General features: G+C 34.9%; 8 protein-coding genes across 8 annotated transcripts; 6 read left to right on the top strand and 2 right to left on the bottom strand.

Moving 5' to 3' along the window:
* Positions 1-18: 18 nt before the first annotated feature.
* On the top strand, positions 19-3,125 carry FDP41_005804 (uncharacterized protein; the record flags this gene model as incomplete). Its single annotated transcript, XM_044709369.1, has 2 exons — positions 19-2,436; positions 2,628-3,125. 2 exons carry the CDS (start codon positions 19-21, stop codon positions 3,123-3,125), a joined length of 2,916 nt encoding a protein of 971 aa, XP_044559764.1.
* A 216-nt stretch (positions 3,126-3,341) lies between these two features.
* Positions 3,342-4,502, bottom strand: FDP41_005803 (uncharacterized protein; the record flags this gene model as incomplete). The annotated part of the gene is made up of 1 exon (XM_044709368.1): positions 3,342-4,502. One exon carries the CDS (start codon positions 4,500-4,502, stop codon positions 3,342-3,344), a length of 1,161 nt encoding a protein of 386 aa, XP_044559763.1.
* A 212-nt stretch (positions 4,503-4,714) lies between these two features.
* Positions 4,715-6,481, top strand: FDP41_005802 (uncharacterized protein; the record flags this gene model as incomplete). The annotated part of the gene is made up of 1 exon (XM_044709367.1): positions 4,715-6,481. The coding sequence occupies one exon, from the start codon at positions 4,715-4,717 to the stop codon at positions 6,479-6,481; it is 1,767 nt and encodes a 588-aa protein (XP_044559762.1).
* Positions 6,482-6,673: 192 nt separating this feature from the next.
* FDP41_005801 (uncharacterized protein) lies at positions 6,674-8,230 on the bottom strand (the record flags this gene model as incomplete). The annotated part of the gene is made up of 1 exon (XM_044709366.1): positions 6,674-8,230. The coding sequence occupies one exon, from the start codon at positions 8,228-8,230 to the stop codon at positions 6,674-6,676; it is 1,557 nt and encodes a 518-aa protein (XP_044559761.1).
* A 456-nt stretch (positions 8,231-8,686) lies between these two features.
* FDP41_005800 (uncharacterized protein) lies at positions 8,687-11,638 on the top strand (the record flags this gene model as incomplete). Its single annotated transcript, XM_044709365.1, has 1 exon — positions 8,687-11,638. The coding sequence occupies one exon, from the start codon at positions 8,687-8,689 to the stop codon at positions 11,636-11,638; it is 2,952 nt and encodes a 983-aa protein (XP_044559760.1).
* A 114-nt stretch (positions 11,639-11,752) lies between these two features.
* FDP41_005799 (uncharacterized protein) lies at positions 11,753-12,704 on the top strand (the record flags this gene model as incomplete). The annotated part of the gene is made up of 2 exons (XM_044709362.1): positions 11,753-11,945; positions 12,361-12,704. 2 exons carry the CDS (start codon positions 11,753-11,755, stop codon positions 12,702-12,704), a joined length of 537 nt encoding a protein of 178 aa, XP_044559759.1.
* Positions 12,705-13,096: 392 nt separating this feature from the next.
* FDP41_005798 (uncharacterized protein) lies at positions 13,097-15,208 on the top strand (the record flags this gene model as incomplete). The annotated part of the gene is made up of 3 exons (XM_044709361.1): positions 13,097-14,449; positions 14,514-14,800; positions 15,058-15,208. The coding sequence occupies 3 exons, from the start codon at positions 13,097-13,099 to the stop codon at positions 15,206-15,208; spliced, it is 1,791 nt and encodes a 596-aa protein (XP_044559758.1).
* Positions 15,209-15,529: 321 nt separating this feature from the next.
* On the top strand, positions 15,530-19,601 carry FDP41_005797 (uncharacterized protein; the record flags this gene model as incomplete). The annotated part of the gene is made up of 3 exons (XM_044709360.1): positions 15,530-15,667; positions 15,839-16,161; positions 16,481-19,601. The coding sequence occupies 3 exons, from the start codon at positions 15,530-15,532 to the stop codon at positions 19,599-19,601; spliced, it is 3,582 nt and encodes a 1,193-aa protein (XP_044559757.1).
* Between the last annotated feature and the right edge of the window lie 104 nt (positions 19,602-19,705).

Here is a 19,705-nt window from a genome sequence, read left to right as displayed (position 1 = left end):
CGATTATAACACATGATCATGGCTCAACAACAACTTGATGATGAACAGCTGAATCTCATCATCGATAAGAAGACATTTATTGACCAGATGGAACATTTTTCTCATTGGTATTGTGATTGGAATGTTGTTTCACAAGAAGAATTAACAAAGAATTCGAGTAGATTAGATTCCATCCATTCAACTCATTCAACAAGTCAAAGACATGGTATTCAAGATGTCCATGAATCACAAATTTACAAAATTCAAAATCACATGTATTTTCATTTGGTACGAGATGATGATGAAATGACCACTACGATCAATACCACCACCACCACCACCACCACCACCACGGATGATGACACTATTAAGGATGAGAAAGAAGAGAAGACATCATCATCATCTTCAACCAACAACCATTCCAACGTTGGTACTCTCCTTATTGAAGAAGATCATTTTGAAAGAAAGACATTTTGTTCATTTGAGGTGATGATGAAGAACACTACAAGTGATGATGCTGTTCTCTCCATGATGAATATTCACCCCAAAACAACAACAACAACAACAAGGATTCGATATTTCAAACGTTCGAATCATGGTGGTGATGGTGGTGAGGCTAGTGAGGGTAGTCATTGTGATCCATCCATGTCCACTTGTCGTAGTGTCACTATTGATCCTACTTCTACTACTCCTAGTACTACTTCAAGAACAACAACAACAACCACTCCATTCAATAGTAATGATCATGAGGATACCTTGTTTACCATTCACATTCCTCATACTCATACTCAACTCATCGTTCTCAAATCCATACTTTCCACTTATAGCAAAGTATTTGAGAATATGTTTCGAAGTGAAATGATTGAATCCCAAAATAATGAAATGACTCTTGATTCAAGTCACATGATGATCAATTACACAACCATGATGAATCATGAGGTAAATACAGACATGATTCAATCTTTTGAACAAATGATTCATTTCATTCATACTGGATATTTGGGAGAATCAAATTACAGATATGTGATGATGAAATATATGAAGAATAATAACCCATCATCATCATCATGCTCACTCTCCATGATGAACAATAACACATCACTACAACAACAACATGCTCATCATCATTCTCTCATCAAAATCAAAGATTTAATTTCATTATTACAAATTGCAGATGAATATCAAGTCGAATCACTCACAAGAGCCATTTCACATGTATTGAATGATTACAATGCATCTTCCATTGCATTTGCATGTTTAGAATTATCAGAAGATACAAAGAATATCATCCTTCCAAAAGCATGTCAAGTATTGGCCAAGAATTTACCATGTATAGTTGCAGATCATATTTTTAATCATTTCAGAGATGCAACTACCACAAATACCACCACAAATACCACCACAAATACCACCACAGATCCAACCCACATCATGGATTCAACTAGCACAACCACAAATACCACCACAAATACCACCACAAATACCACCACAAATACCACCACAAATACCACCACAGATCCAATCAGTGATCATCAGAATATGGACATCAACAACAACAATACAACCACCATGACCAGCACTACCACTTCTTGTCTTTTCTCTCTCTTATCACAAGAAGAATTACAACTTGCTTCTACGACTGAACATTTATTGACGAGTAGAGCCAAAGATAGTGACTATGAATCAATTCTAGAATTAGTTTCTCAAGAATATCCTTTCATTAGACAATATATTCCTGATCAATTTAAATTAGAAATTACTCGATTGGTATTATTATTGAAATTTAATATCAAATTTAGAGTAATTTCATCACTACCCTATGAAATGATGAATTATATTCTACAATCAGAATTCATGACATTATCACCTGAAAATATTGGTATTTTAATTGCCTCATGGATGTTGTATGATTATGAGAATCGATTTTATCAGAGTTCAAAATTATTAACTTGTTATTTAGATTGGACCAATTGTCAAAGTGGATTATTGTATGCAATTATTTATAATTTATTTATATTGGGTGTTGGAAATTATCTGAAAAGAATGATTGGTTGTACAAGTCATATTTGTGGTGGTAATGGTGGTCCTGTTGATGATGGTTCTAGTAATAATAATAATAATAATGGTGGTAATCATGGTGGTGATGGCAATGATCATGACACGTTATCATCCATGATTGAGGATTTAAAAGATCGTCTCATTATGACTCTCTTTAAATTGAATGGTACCATTTCCAGTGATGATTGGAACAAGTTTGGTTTGGATTCCAAATATGGTATGGGTGATACCCCAAGACCAAAATTCAAGAGAGAATTGAGAGCACTCATGATAGGATTAGATGCATCAGGTAAAACAACCATTCTCTACAAGTATAAATTAGGTGAAATGGTTACAACCATTCCAACCATTGGATTTAATGTAGAAACAGTTCAATTTAAACATTATGAAATTACAATGGTAAGTAGTAGGATCATTGTGATTTATATATCCATTGATGAATCATATATTCATGATCTATCTGGAATGTATATATTATTACATTTATTGATGAATTGAATCATGTATATACACTGCTGAATGATCCTATATTCACATGCATGGTGATGAACTATGTTGCAATCACACTCACCCACACTCACCCACACTAGTGGGATGTTGGTGGTGGTGATAAAATTCGACCCTTATGGAGACACTATTTCCAAAATACAGATGTGGTCATTTTCGTGATTGATTCCAATGATAGAGAAAGATTGAAAGAAGCCAGTGAAGATTTTCATAGATATTTGGCTAATCAAGATGAATTAGAAAATGCTGCTTTCCTTATTTTGGCCAACAAACAAGATTTACCACATGCAGCATCTGTTTCAGAAATTTGTGAAGCCATGAAATTACATTCATTACATGACAATCGTAAATGGTTCATTCAGGGATGTTGTGCCATAACAGGAGATGGTCTCTATGAAGGATTGGATTGGGTGGTTGCTGCATGTACGGGTCAAGATAAGAAGAGTGGTGGAATTTCTCATAGTTTGAAAGCAACATTGGAAAATCGAGAGGAGGAAGAAGAAGAACAACATCTCTACCTCGATACAAGTTATGCAGAAATGCCCTCACCTTATTTTGGAAAACTTGAGTTTATTGCATAAAGACTCTTGAACACCTTTGTTTGTATTCGATGAGTATCTTCTTGTTTAATTTAGTAGTAAACTAGTAAGTTCTGGACTTACTCACACCTTAGTATTTGATGAGTATCTTGTTTAATTTTGTTGAATGAACTAGGTTAGTTTGTAAACAGAGGAGATGTAGTAAGTTTGAAACCACAACAGATCTGTTCTGGGTGGTGGTGACAAGTGAAAGATTTTTTATTTCTCAGAATGATCATTCACTAAAAATTCTTCCATCACTTTCACAAATAAGGAATACTTCTCTGCATGAATCCAATGTCCACAATTTTCAAATTCAAATAATTTATAATTTGGAAAGAATGTTTGGATAGTTTCCATCGTTCGATGACTCTTTGTATTGATGAGATTACTCTTTCCACCTTTCAAAAAGAGAGTTTCTTTCTCAAATGATGTCCATGGTTCATTACGAATCGAATAATTTTGACCTAATTCAACCATTTCATTAAAGACGCGTTGAGTCTTGTATGGAAAATCAGCAATTTCATGTAAATTAGAAGAAATGGCTTTTAAATTAAATTTCCAATCAAAAACACCTTTTCGAATGTGAGGTTCATTTTCATTTCTCTTTAAATTACTTAATAAAAACCCTCTCACTTCCACATTGGGTATATATGTTTGAAGAAATGCATCTGCTTCACTTCGAGTTTTCATTTCTGGTAATTTTTCATCTAAAAGAAGAAGAGCTTGAACCACATGTGGAATATCCCATTCAGAATCTCTCAATGGAAGTGGACTAATATCACCCACTACTAATTTTCTCACTTTTTGTGCAACACTTTGTTTAAATTCATCACTCAAGCAAGCAGTCATGGCTGTTTTACCGCCCAAACTAAATCCAAATAAATCACATTCTGAAATTTCTTGTTTTTGAAGGAATTGCGCCAAATCAGAAGCCATCAATGTAAAAGTCATTTCTGGTGAATGATTTTGAGGATCTGAATGATTTCTTAAATTCACCAAATAGACACGAGTTCGAAATTTACTACTGTAATGTCTAGCAAAGGTTGAAAAGTTTAAATAGGATCCAAAAAGACCATGTAAAATGACCAGTGGTGGTGATGATGAGGATATGGCATGGTGATGTTGTTGATGAGAAGAAAAAGTACTACTACTTGTACTACTCGACATGTGTTCTTCGGGTTGAATGGTTTTAAAAGTAATTTCAGGAAGAAGAGGAGGAGAAGGATTCAGTTTTTTTGAATAGAATCTCTTTTGTGGAGCAACAACAGTCATCATGGATGTGCTCAAGAAGTGATGGTGATGATGATGGTGATGTTGCAACTTGGTCAGAAAGGACGACGACATGGAAAAGAAGAAGGAATTTCCGAGTTGGAGCATTTTTTTGTGTGCAACAACAGTTATTGTTCCCAAATGCTCTTTGAAATGGGCAACTCCAGTTCATGGAGTTCATGGATGGTAGAAGAGACCAAATGCACACAAGTGGAGAAGATTTCCAACTCTCATATCAAGTTTATACTGTTCACGCACGAATGCTTGATTCCAAACAAAAATGATGAAAGTCAATATTCAACAATTAGTTTGAAAAAAAAATGAACCACCAACACCTCACACCTGCTTCTTCCAATTCTTCCGAAAAAAAGAAGAGAAAATCAAAGATTAGTCATCATCATGAATCCTCATCCACAAATCAATTCAATAACACCAACTACAGAAACCACTCCCAACAGAAAGATGCTAACAACATTGATAACCAAAATTTGACCACTCCAATGTCCGAAAGCTCCGAACCACACACAACATCCATTTCTGAAGTCTCTTCTATGAATATTCAATCTTCTCCTCACACATCATTTATTTCTCCATCTATTTCTCAATACATACAATCAAATATTATCAAACCCTATCGAGAAGATATTCAATTATATTTTGATCCATGTGAAAACACACCTTTTTATATTATTTATAGTAATTCAATGAAATTAATGAAAAATTGTTCAAATTTTATTTCACATTTATATGAAATGGAATTAAAAGAGAAACAATTAAATCATTTAATATGCAAACATGTCATTCCAATCGGATTCGATGCAGAATATAAGGGCACCAATTTTAAAATCACTACTATTCAAATATCTATTTATAGTATATGTTTTGTATTTGGAATTGAAAAGATGAAGAAAATTCCAAATGAATTATTTGAATTTTTAAATTTAAAAACTGCAAAGGTTGGAGTTGGTGTTTGCAATGATTTTAAACATTTAATATCTCAAAAGTATCAACACAATAGTATAATGAAAAATAATACGATGAATAATAATAATGCAATTACTATTAATATTCATACAAATAATACCACAATTGTCACAACTAGTAGTACTACTTCTACTACTCCTCTTATTATTGAAAATATAATTGATTTAGCAATTGTATCCTCTCAATATCATTTATTTGGAACTTCCATTCCATCTTTGAAAGTATTAGGTATTGAATTATTGAATATTGAAAATGTGAGAGGAAAAGATAAATCAAAATTTGAACCATTTGTCAAGTATGCAGCATTGGATGCTTTTATAGGATATTCATGTTTGTATAAATTGTATGAAATCATGTCTTGTGATGGTTTTAGTGATTGGATCAAAAAACAATGCAAATCATTGAATGATTCCTCTTTTGATGTCATTTCCATTGATGGAATGAATTCAACAACACTCAATTCAACAACAACAATGGAAGATTCTCAAAAAGAACCATACTCACAACAAGATGAACACAACAATCAACATAATTCCTCTCAAATCATTAAGGGAAAGAGTTTAACTTCATTGATGGAGCTTTCAAAATTAGATCCAAATGCTACTGATCAAGAACGTGAAGAATTTCTCTCCATGAGATCTACATTTATGGGAATGATGTATGGAGATAAAACAAGCTCTTCTTCACTCTCATCATCAACATTATCCTCCCAACAACAACAACAAGTTCTATATGCTAAAGAGAAGAATCAAGCTCGATTGAGAAAAATGGCTCACAAAAATTCTACACAACGATCCATTTCCAATTTAGTGAATGATATGAAGCGATCCAAACAACAAGTATCATCATCGGTACTACATGGAGGACCACAAGGAACCACTACAAGTACTGAGGAGAAGAAGGTCATTTCACAATCCTCTTCATTAACATCCAAACCATCCAACAACAATAATAATACTCCTGTACGACTCCAATCACCAACTGGATCATCCAAGAAAAGACATCAACCTCCTCCTCCTCCTGCATCCAAAAAGTCCAATGAAACAAAAAAGAAGAAGATTATCAAATCGAGTCAAGATAGTCTCTCATTTTCATTGGTGTAGCAAAATATTTACAAAAGTTGAATCCATGTTTTTTTCAGACACGATTAAAACTCTCTAGAAATGTTAAAATTTTCATTGGAATTATTTTGCATGTTAGTCAAGTAGAGTATTCATGAATATGGTGGTCATAGTAGCATGGTCAATGCAGCATTGTCATGACTATTTTATTACTTGACTATTAAAGTTCTTCTTTTACATATTCTCTATGGATGGTAATTTGATGGCTGATTCCACTGTTTGTCTACATATTGGACATTTGTTCGTCTGATTACGAAGTGCATTGGCACATTCTGAACAGAGACTCAAATGACCACATGGTAATACAACGATGGATGCTCGCTCACTAATACAAATGACACATAAATGATCATCATCATCTTCTTCATGGACCTGAGGATGAGATGAGGTATCAGCAACAGAAGGAGTAGTGGTATTAGTAGTAGTAGTAGTAGTAGTGGTATTGTTGTTGTTGTTATGAGTGGTGTTGGTGGTATTAGTATTGGAATGATTGGTCGTTTGATGATAAATTTCAGCCACTTCATACCATTCATTTCCAATGAATAATTTTTGTTTGTGAACCTTAATGGAATAGTGAACCACAGAATCCAGAGGACTTTCCAATGATGATGATCGTTGTTGATAATCCAACGAGCATAATGAGAATTGTGAACATGTTTCACTTTGAATTTCAATGACAAGTGGAATGAGTGTAGATGTGGTTGTTGAATCAGTCCGTTCTAGAATGGAAGATTCATCAGTGTCTTCACTTTGATGACCACTCACTGCTACGAGTAGTGGGTATTGCATCTCTTGTCGATTGGTAAAAATAGTATCCAATGATATCGTATGATGAATGTTATATTCTAGACTTGTAGAGTCATGATAATCTCTTCTTGAAAGAGTGGATTCATGAGATTCAGAGATTGTTCGAGAAGACAATGATGATAAATCAACTCTTGTACCTTCGAAAGTGTTTGAAGGAGTATAATATTGTGCAGTGTGATCATTCTTTGGATATTCAACAAAATGATTGAAAACTTTTGAAGGTAATGCAATGGATGATTCATATTTTACACTTTGATTCGAACGTATTTCTTTTGCTTTCAAATAAATGTTCACTTTACATTCATCAATAAAATTACTTCTCACATCGAATTTAAATGATAAATTAAATCCATTTTGAGAATGGCTGATCAGTGAAAGTGAATTTTTTTGAATATTCACATCATTTCGTAGAATCATTGTGTCTTTGAATTCAAATGGAGTGTGTTCTTGATGTTGTTGTTGTTGTTCATAATGATCGACATTTCTTCCAAATAGTCCTTCAATTCTTCCATAATATCCAAATAAGCTAACTAATTCATTTACATTATTAATCCCATTGAAGAATTCATAATTTAATAATCCATCAATCATCATAGGAGCACCTCCAAATAATAAAAGATTCGTTGGTTGAACTATATTTACATGTTGTTGTTGCTGTTGCTGTTGGTGAGATTGAGTTGATGGAGAAGTAACCATTCCGCTCTCCAAGTCATTGAGATGAAAGGAGTCTTCAGCGTGGTGTTGTTGTTGTTGTCGTAGTCGTCGTTGTTCTTGTTGCGCATCTCTTATAAATTCTTGTTGATCATCTTCATCTTCGGAAAGTCTTTGGTGTCGTTCAGAGGAGTCGATCCTTCGTGATGATGTGTCGGAGGAAGAGCCTGTCAAGTTTTGAATGGTGGACGGCAAAGTGAGTGTTTGACCCATTGTTGAGGTGAACGTGTGGAAAGAGGTGATACCCTTTAAAGAGGTGATGCAAGAGAAGAATATTTTTTGGAATGTTTTTTGAAATGTGTTGTGCATGGTTCTCTTTGGGTGAGTTGTTGAATAAGATTCAATCTAGAGTACCAACAAGGACTCTTTTATCAGAAAGTGAGAGATAGTGAGTCACTCGAATCGAGGATCGAGAAAGGAAAAAATCAACCTTTTTGTCCATCTAATAGTGTTATGAAACATTTGTCTTGCTTGGATCTTCCAAGCAACCAAGAAACCAGAAGCAACAAACAAATTTCAAAAAAAAATATTAGTTATCGACAACACGATCCAGATCATCCTGTCGCATCAACCGATAAAAAATTAAATCATCAACAGTGTGTGTGCGGAAAAAACAACCGAGTATAAAAAATTCGAGTGAAACCAAAACAATTCATCATCACGATCGGAATGCCACCCAAACAAAAAAAGATTACTGATTCATTCAAAACATTGTCATCTCAATCAACACCATCCAGTCAGGATGATTCTTCTCAGAAAAGTCCGAACAACGTTGAGAACATTTCACCAAGCTCAAATCCTTATGGATTATCATTGACAATTGAGCCCATTGATGACAATAACAAGCTAGATACTTTTATACAATCTGCAATACAAGGAGGTGTGAAAAGAAATTGGAATCTACATCAATTAAAACAAACGCTTAAGGAATTACAAGAAGAGTTCAAACCAAAGATTGAGGAAAGAGTTCAATTCTGGGAAACAGAGTTAGCTAAGGTTGATGAAATTCTAAGAGGTTCATCACAACGCTCTTCTACTCCTCAATCAATGGTTGAAACTCCCAAATCCCCTTTCACAAAAAGTACAGCAAACCTACCACCCACAAAAGGAGACTTAGCAATGACCAAATCGCAGAAATCACTCTTAGACTATTTCTCATCGAATCATGACAACAATGAACAACTTGCAACCACTTCCACCACAGATACAACTGCCTTACCAACAACAACCTTAGATGAAATCTCAACAGCCTTTACTTCAAAAGAAATCAGTCCATCAGAAATTCCCACAATGCCATCCGATTCAGCAACAACAACACTTAAGAGCGAACCCAAAGCTAACCTAACCACTTCTTCTCCGAATATGATGATGACAAACGTTACCACTCTTTCCTGTACCAAAACACCTTCCAAATCCAAAGCCATTCCATCCCCTCAACCAACCTCTGTATTGAAAGGCGAAGATATTACTTCCCAGAATCGCATCAAAACACCAACTCCACTTCTCTCTAGCGAAACTCAACCACCCCAAGCGCTTGCAGGCACCACAAGCACGGATCAAATTTTTTCGTCAACCGTTACTCAACCTTCAGCAGCAACAAAGGTTCTTCCATCCTCTTCCTCCTCCACTCAAGAAACTGCCCATTTTCTACCACCACTACCACCAACATCTACTCAGGATCTAAAGGTTGCTCAAAAAGCTCCAAAAAGTCAATCCAAGAAATCTACAAGAAAAACCTCTAAAAAAGCTTCAAAGAAGAAGAAAAAGATTCTTGATGACGAGGATGATGCCATGATTGATGATGAAGATGACGAATACAAACCCTCACTAACCGATGAAGAAGATCAGCTCATACTCGATGAAGAGGAAGACATGGAAGATGATGAGGATGAAGAATTGATGCTCATCAAGGACCAACAATTGGGAAAGAGAAAGAGAGGTAGTAGCAATGTTGGTGGAGGTACAGAACTACCACCACCACGAGCCTTACATGAAGATGTCGACGACGATGAAACCACACATGCAAAGAAGGAGAGTGGAAGAGCTGAAGAAGCCTCAGAGGAAGAGACCTCCATCAAGACACGATCTGCAAGAAAGAAGACGAGAGGTGTAACTCCTAAACTTGGCAATGCCTCTCCAAGTGTTGTCGCTGATATCCACCATGCACCACCTCCTCAACCATCAGAGGATCCATTCACTTCCATCAAGACGGAAGATATGATAGACCGAGATGATTCTGTATCAAGAAGTAGTAATCAATCTCCACTTCCTTTTGATGATGTTTCTTCAATTTCCATGTCTGACCATGTCCAATCATCATCATCCATGCTACCTCAAACACCAAGTACCAAGAAAAAGAAACGAACTGCTGCCAGTAGCACGAGAAGACGTAAAAAAAAACCATCAGGATCGGATGACACGTCAGGACAAGCACTGGTATCATCGACTGCTCAAGGAGACTATGATGGAGATGTGTTTTTAGGGTTGGAAGATGAACACTATGTTGCTTCAAAAACTCCATCCTCTCAAATTGATCGTACTCTTCCTCAGCATCAATTCTGGGAATACATTAACAGCTTCTTCCCTGTGATTAAGAAGGATCGATTGAAATTATTAGAGGGAGAAAATAGTGAGAATGATGAAGCCTTTAAAATTGGAAAAAAAGGAAAATATTACACTGAAAAATGGGAAGAAGAAACTACAAAGATTTATCCTAATTTGCCAAAGAAAACCACCAGCGACACTACTCAACAAATTCAGCTTGCTGATTCTGATGCAGAAAATTTGAATGTTGAAAAAGCATCCAAACTCTTCTTCTCTCAGCACAGCCTTTCTCAGCGATTACTTTCATCACTAATTGAAGAACGAGATTTAGTACCACTAGACACCTTTGTTGATGATTTATCTGCAAGTTCTTCTTCAAATTCATACAATATTGATAGTGATAATGAATCTATTGACGAACAAACTCCTAGAAAGTCAAGTAGGTCTACTAGAAAGGCTATTGCAACACCATCCTCGGCAAAATTGACTACATTTCCATCCTCGTCAACAACAACTCCAATGACTCCTTCCACTGCTAATATTTTTAGTTCCAATTCAGTATTACCTGCTGATTTCACCAATCAATCATCCGTTCTTGAACATCAACAACAATTTGAAATTTCAGAATATTTGAAACAAAAATTACCTAATCTCTCGAAAAATCAAATCCAAAGTGCCAATCAAATTCTTTCATTGAGCAATCAATTTAAAGATGTTGAACAAATGTTTAATAGCACATCCTTTGATTACGCTCCTCAGTATATATCTGTGTTTGAAGAAAAGTTGCTTCATGAAATTAAGAGCATTGGAATACTGCCTCAACAACAACAGCTTAATCCACAGTTATGGGTTGATGAAGAGTCTCGAGAGGACGATGATATTTGTGCCGAAATTCGAACTCTTCAAAACAAATTGCGAGAACAAATGCAAAGAACCAACGACATTAGAATGAAAATTTTGAAAAGAGTCAAATCGCAACTCCACGAAGAAAAGGATATTGAAAAGAAGATTTCACAATTTGCAGAACTAGAACGAAAATTATTCCCACCAACTCCCCAAAACAAAGCAAGACGGTAATTAGATGTGTTTATTGTGTTCTCAAGACGAATTTGAAATGACAGTCACTATTATTGCAGAGATATTAACACAAACTTTTTAATTAAATATTGTGCAAAATTGCACACAAAAAAAATGAATAACATGATGTTGCCGTCGGAAATTGAACAAAACATACTTGCATTCAATCGTTCTCTGAAACAAGTGGAGAGTTTGGTTCAACCTCTCTTGGAACAACCACTCACATCAAAAACCTCTAAATTAGATCCCGAGTCAAGAGCTAAAGTGAATTTATGTTGTGCCTATACCGTGAATACTCTTTTTTATTGTAAGTTGTGTTTATGAAGAGAGCCTTTTATTTGATTCATCAAATCGATATTATTATTACTACAAACAACATGTTGAATATCTGAATACTTCATGATACGTACTTACTCGATGGGGTTTTATTACTTTATCCTACAATATTGTATGGTGGTGTTGACTCCGATATGTGATGTCATCAAAAAACTTTTTACCTGCCGTCGTGCAATGTGTATATACTCTTGAAATATCCTCTTCCTTCTTCTACCATTATGCCCAATATGATAATCATACACCTTCATGTCAACATGTTGTTCTCTCTTCCTTTTTATATTTCTCATTCATCCACGCACACCCCATTCTTTTCATCATCCATCCAAATTCCATTACCACTCTATTCCTTGCTGCTCTCATTCTCGTACAACAACAACACTCATCAGTGTATTTGAAAACGCAAGGAATAAATCCTGATGATCATCCAATCAAGCAAGAAATTGCTCGCATTCAGCTCTACTTTAAAAAGCTGAAAGAAAGGTCCAACAAAGCTTCGTCAAATGATAATAGAAATGATGATGATGATGACAATCATAATAGTAGTACTAGTAGTGATAATAGTAACAATAGCAACAGTGTTCATCTCAACAACAACACCACCACAGCAAATACCTCACAACAAGACTCTTTTCCAACAACTACTACATCCTCTACCACCCTTCCTGAGGGTGACAATAAAAAGCGTAAAAATAAGGCTTCTGATTCTTCAAAGAGGAAGAAGAAGAAGTAATGAAAGGAACAATGTGGCAATATAATCTCTCTGGTGTGAAGATTACAAGAATGATGACAACAACATCCATACAGAACATTTATCCTTTCCATTTAAATAATACCTTTCAAATGTGTTCCCAAGAGAACCACAAACATGAAAAAGTCCAATCTCTCTCTCAACCACAAAATGTGAATGTACATTCAAATATAAATTGAATAAACACAAGTGTGAGGATTGCAAAACGTTGGAGTCTCTCGCTGTGGATGTTTGTCTCTGTCATGTGACACGTTGGGAACCGTGACGACCTTAAGGAAAAATTGGAAAAAAAATGCTTCACCCACTTCTCTATGTGGCCTTGATCACAAAAAAAGCATTTCTTGACTTTTAATCATTCTGTGTTGAGTAGCAATATGAACAACAGCAGTGGCAATGGTGGAAGTGGTACCAGCAGTGGCAGCAACAGTAACAGAAATAGTAGAAATATGTCATCACAACAACAGACAGCAACATTCTCCTCCGATATGAACTTGATCTATCCCTACATTCATGTGTTGAACTGCAATGCTTCTACCACCATTGAAGATTTATTTCTTTTCTTTGCATCACCCAGTGTATCATCATCATCATCCTCTGTTTCGCAACAGCCCTCACAACATCAACGATTACCCATGTTACTCACCACATCACCCAAAACTCCAAATGCAGAGTGGAATGATGATTTAAATCAAATGTTACAATCATCATCATCACCTCCCTCTTCAATCATTCTCTCCTCCATGTACCCTTCCAATCCGATCACATCTTCAAATATTCATGTTGTACAATCGAAACACAAGCGAAGTACGAGTTTGAGCATTCATCAGCAAGAAGAGATGACAAGTAACCACCACCACCATCATCATCACTCTCAGCAAAATTCGACGGAACCTACAATGACAACCACCATCACCACAACACTTCCATCCTCTACTTTAACTGCTGCAACCAATAGTAATATCATACTAATTAGTACCTCATCATCCTCACTTCCAATATCTTCACAACCACCCTCTCAACCACCCTCAGGACAGGCTTCTTCTTCTTCCTTTAAAGCCTCTTCTCCTCCAAGCACTGCTTTGCCCACTCCACTCGAATCTGCTGCCGTAAATTTGAAACGACAAAGTTTAAAAGGAACGCACAATAAGAACATTTTTAGTTTTGATGATCGGTATTTTATGACTCATTTGGCAGAACACATTCAAGATGCAAATACTACGATGAATCATCAACCATCTACGACGACTACGACCAATATTCCCTCCTCCTCCTCTTCCTCAGTAACATCATCATCGTTAACCATTCATAATCATCCAACCATGTTTCATCATCAACATGTTCCATCTATGCCTTCTTCTTCTCCTTTTACTTCTCCTCCTTCTCCACTTCAACGACATGGAAGTGTCTTAATTTCAAAAAGAAATTACAAACATCATTCTAAACATCAATCAAATCAGATGACTAGTTTATTTACTAATAATTTTGATTTAATTTCTTCTCCAAATACAATGTTGGATTTGGGTGTAAAAATTGAAAAGATGGAAATGGAAAATTCAAAAAATATCAGAATTTTAATTTTAAATAATTTTCGAAGTGTTTCAAAACGAGTGAAATATGCCTTATTAGAAATATTTAAATTTAAAAAAGTAATTTTGGGAGATAAGACTTTTGACATTCCATTTGAATTTATTTGTATTTGTGACACATTGGAATTACCAAGTGCATTGGTAAGTGCAGTTCAGTGAATGTTCATTGAGAATTTCTCTCGTTTTCACACACTTTTTCCAATAGTTATGCGAATTTATTGGTTTTGTACCCTCTCTGAGTATTTCTTCAACATTTACACCTCAAGATGTTCAAAATTATTCTTCCAATATTCAACACATCATGTCACAACATTCCAAAAACATGGATCGAAAATCCAATGTTTCCAGTTCAACATCACTCATTGATTGTGTTGATGTTACTGTTAAAATTCAACAATACATTAGAGATATTATTGCAGTTTGTAGACATCATCCCCTTGTGAAACAATATCCAACATCAGAAGTGACAAATATGATTATCATGGCTGCCAAGTAAGTCAAAATATATTTTTCAATGATTGACATTTGATATTCATTAAAAACACAATACACATCATTATTTCAACCATCACATTCACACTCCCTACTATTGTATATAATTATTTCAACCATCACATTCACACTATTGTTATCTCATCAACTACATGATCACATTCGCACTTCCTTATTTCTATTCATCCACATTATACATCTTGACCACCAATTTGAATTCACACAACCTATCTTTATTTTCTTCTTCTTCTTGGTAGAGCATATGCATTAATGTGGAATAAGACATTTGTCACACCTACTCATGTTCAAGCAATTATTTCAAATATTTTGTATCATCGAGTGGAATGCAATTCAGAAGACAAATGGAGTGTCTTACAAGATGTTGTATCTTGTGTGTTACCACCTTGAATCCATTCATCTCATGTACATGGTCAACAATGTTGTTGTTGTGAACAATTTAAAAGAAATTTAATTGCTCGAGTGGTAGTACTAGTAGGTGTTTTCTTGTAAGAAGTGAACTCTGAACAAGAGGTTCAATCCTCGGGTCATCATTTTCTGCAAAACAAACACACTCATCATCAACACGTGCTTACACCTTTCAATAAAACACCATCTAGATTATGTGTGTTGAGATGACTCACCCTTTCTCCCCACCATTAATGATTCCAAATATCCAAATGACATTCGTTTGCATCTCTTTCAAGAACTGGAGTTGTCAGTTGTCAAAAAATGAGAGTCTTTTCCAAAATATTCAAGAGTGTGAGGAGAGGAAACGATGAAGACGATACCATCATTCCGTATGTCAACAACAACAACAACAACAACAACAACAACACGAACAATACTTCATCATCAACGAATAATAATGTGAGTATTATTAACTAATTGATGATGATTCAAAATATACATATATTCATCAAATTTTAAATTTTCATGATCATGAAACCATCATCACAAACACCGTCCACAACAACAACAATCTATGAACAACAACAACAATCTATATCATCACAAACATCCACAACAACAACATGATAGTCTTCTTCTTCCAAAAAAAAGAAAATCACTTCGGCAATCACCGCCCATACGTCGTCGTCGTCGTCGTCGTCGTCGAAATCTACAACAAATACGTCGTCGAGCTCCTCCTCTAACAATTTGATTCTCAACAATATTTATGGTGGTCAGAGTGGTAGTGGTGGTGATTTGAATGGACACAATGACGATGATGATACAAAAAGTGTGGATTCTTCTTCAAACTCTAATAGTATTGATTATTCAAAATTAAATATTGAAGATGTATTTGATTTTGAAGGAATTGATAGTATGTGTAGAGAAGCAGAAGATTTAAATCTTATTGAATTGTAAGTTATTGTGAGTGAATGTGTGAATGTGTGAGAGAGTCGTCGTCATCATCATCTGTAAAACAATAATGAATCCATTATTGATTTCCATGATATTATTTTCATGAACATTTTCATCATCTTGATCATACATATGAACATTTTCGTATGATGAACTCAATGTGTTTCAAATGATCATCATACTTATATTCTCATAATAACAATCATCCTCACATTCATGTCCACATTCCTATTCTGCACTGAACACACTGTGAAAAAACGATTCTGGAAATGTTTCAACCAACACACATGTGCATTGACATTTTTGGAAACTTTTCAGTCTCACACAAGAAAAGATCATTCAAAAATTAATAGAATATGTCACATGTACTCACACTGAAATACCATCCTATTTGGAATATAAATTATCTGAAGCAACCTCTTGTTCGAATCTTCAACAAGAGACATTCGGTGGTGACACCCCAGAGGACGAACTTGGAACTCGTGACGACAACAACACTCATGGATCGATGCGACGATTACGCTCTCCAACAGGTGACGACGACGAAGATGACGAAGATGACAACAACCACGAAAATGTTCATTCTGGTGGTGCTTCTAGGAGTGAATCAGAATTAAAAATCTATCAACAAGAAAAACAACACTATTTGAGGAGTAGTTCTTCACAACAAGAACAACAACAACCAACTCGATCCTCTATTGAGGAAGGAGATTCAATTCAATCATCATCAAATAACGGCACCTCCACTACGACTTCAAATAATCTTCCATTTAGTGATAAGAGAGAATATCTTTTACAGAAATTGAATTACAAATATCCATTTGTGGCAACTGAGATTTTAATATCCACCATTGGACAATTTCACATTTTACCACTCATCATGTTACCTTATTCCTATCAAACAGATCAAGGTGATGGTGCTATTAATGGACAACATTCTTTTACACCACGTAAAGCTTCAAGTCATTCCATACTTGGAAATTCCATCATTGAAAATGGTCATAACAACACGTCTTCTTCTACTACTACTAATACTACTACTATTACTAATACTACTAATACTAGTAGTAGTAATAATAATAATATCAACATTAGCACTAACTCTACCAATCATGTGCCTTCTCGTGTGGATTACAATGAAGACGCACAACAACAATTCAATAATGGTGTGACAAATCTTTCCACACCATCATCAGTACCTTCTACACATTTACAAGTCACAAACAAGGACATGGATCCATGCCTCTCCATTTCATCATCATCTTCTTCCTTCTATAATAATCATCATCGAAATATGACATCCTTGAATTCTCGAGTGGCATTATTGAACAGTGAACTCATTCGAAGAAAATTATTTTCATTTATTTATCGAGAGAAACCATTGAATGCATTTCAAGTGAAATGTTTTGTACGAGTGATTATTGCCATGATGAAAATTCCACATTTGACTCATTTAGTAATGGATTATATTTATGCACCACATGATATTCAAGAATTTACAAGTATTTTGAATGAAAAAGAAGAAGAAGAGACGACTCGATCAATAAGGAATAATTTCAATTCCAATAATTTCAATTCCAATAATTCCAATTCCAACAATAATTTCAATAATTTCAATAATTCCAATTCCAACAATTCCAACAATTCCAACACCACCACCTCCACTCACATCATTTTACAAATGTTAAAACACATTGATTCAAGTGATGAAATTAGTGAATTACTTCTCATGTGTCTTCTCTATGAAGATGAAGACAATGATCCCACACAAACTCTCCTTCAAACACCACCCTCTGGAAATCTCATTCAAGATTCATTTTTGAATATTTTGAATCAACACGATGAAGTGGCAATGACTAAGAATTTACAAGTTCTCAAATTGAAACAAGAAATTATTCAACAATTGTGTTCGTTGCAGTGTGAACAAAATTTCTCTCGAAGTGTTTCTTTTATTCTCACCACCATTATTCAATATCGAAAACCAATGACAAGAAAACCACCTGCCATTGTACAATATATACTCAATCGAAAACAAATGGAATTAATGATTGACAATACTCTAAAGATTACTTCCAATTCACCTAGTTTTGTGGATAATATGAATTTTATTATGAATTTATTATTTTATATTGCAACGAATAGTCAGAGATTATTTTCATCACAACCACCATTACAATCATCATTATCACAATCATCATGGACAAATTCACAACAGACATCCATCACAACTTTCTTGAATGGTACTAGTAGTAGTACTAGTAGTAATATTCATCATAATAATACCAATAATACTAATAATACTAATACTAATACTACTAATACCAATACTAATACTAATAACAATTCCAATAACAATAGTAATACTCAACAACAAACAACACATCATTCATTGAATACTGCTAATATGATTTTGGATGAGAGCGGAATAGATTGGAGACTTGTGTTGGTATTAGTCGTTGAGAGAATTTCAACTTTTGTTTCTTTACTGAAAGATGATCGAGCAAGAGATATTTTGAAAAAAGATCCAACCATCATTTATGTGGAACAATATCATCCCATGCATGCTTTATTGATCGATCGAAAGAAGAATCGAAAGATTAATAGTAGTAACAGTGGTGGTAGTAACAGTAGCAATAGTAGTAGTAACAATAATAATAGTAATCCTATTGGTGGTGGTGGTGGTAATAATAGTAGTAGTAGTAACAATAGTAACAGTGGATCATTGGGTGGTGGTGATGGTGAAGAGACTCAAGAGTCTGGATCCAAATCGATCGAAGATCTCTCATTTCCTCCACTTGGAATTTATCGATTGAAAATTATTGAACTCTTTGTCATGCTCTTCAAACAGTTAGAAGTTCTAAGTTCCATTTATGATGGATTTTTGAAACAACATATTTCAACAGTTTCTTCATCGCCACCACTCGTACCACCACCACTCTCCTCTTCATCAGAAACATCTCCTTCAAATCATTGCACCAAATCTCTTTCACAAATCATTCTCGAATCCGATGTTTTAGAAGAATTAATTCGATTAGTATTTCAATATCAAAGTAGTTTATTACATCACATGATTGTTCGATTATTATTGGATATCATTGAAGGATTAGTAGATCCATTTGTGGATGCACTTTTCACAAAATACAAACTTGCTGATAAATTATTACAAGTTCATGAAATGAATCAGAGATTACAAAAGGAACAAAGAACGAGTTTGGCAATATCAGGATTTTTGACTGTGATGGGACAAGTGATTGGAGACAAACAACTCTCTGTTCTTGCTAACAATGCCAAATGGTTAAATTTCCAACAATATGCCTCTGATCGAACATTTATTGAAAGAATTTATCGAGTAGGATCACAAGAAGTGCAGAGTTTACCAGCTGGAGAAGAAAAAAGATTACAAGAATTGAGATTGAATTGGAGAGAACGAAATATTTAGTTGTCCAAGTATAGTGGAGGTAAGGTAGAGGTGGTGATTGAATAGAGGTAGAGGAGGTGAGGTAGAAGGTGGTGATTTCATTGATTGAATAGAGGTAGAGTGGT

Source organism: Naegleria fowleri (assembly GCF_008403515.1).
Source record: "Naegleria fowleri strain ATCC 30894 chromosome Unknown tig48, whole genome shotgun sequence".
Classification (NCBI taxonomy): domain Eukaryota; phylum Heterolobosea; class Eutetramitea; order Acrasida; family Naegleriidae; genus Naegleria; species Naegleria fowleri.
The sequence above is the reverse complement of the archived record's forward strand: the minus strand, read 5'-3'. Positions and strand labels throughout refer to the sequence as shown.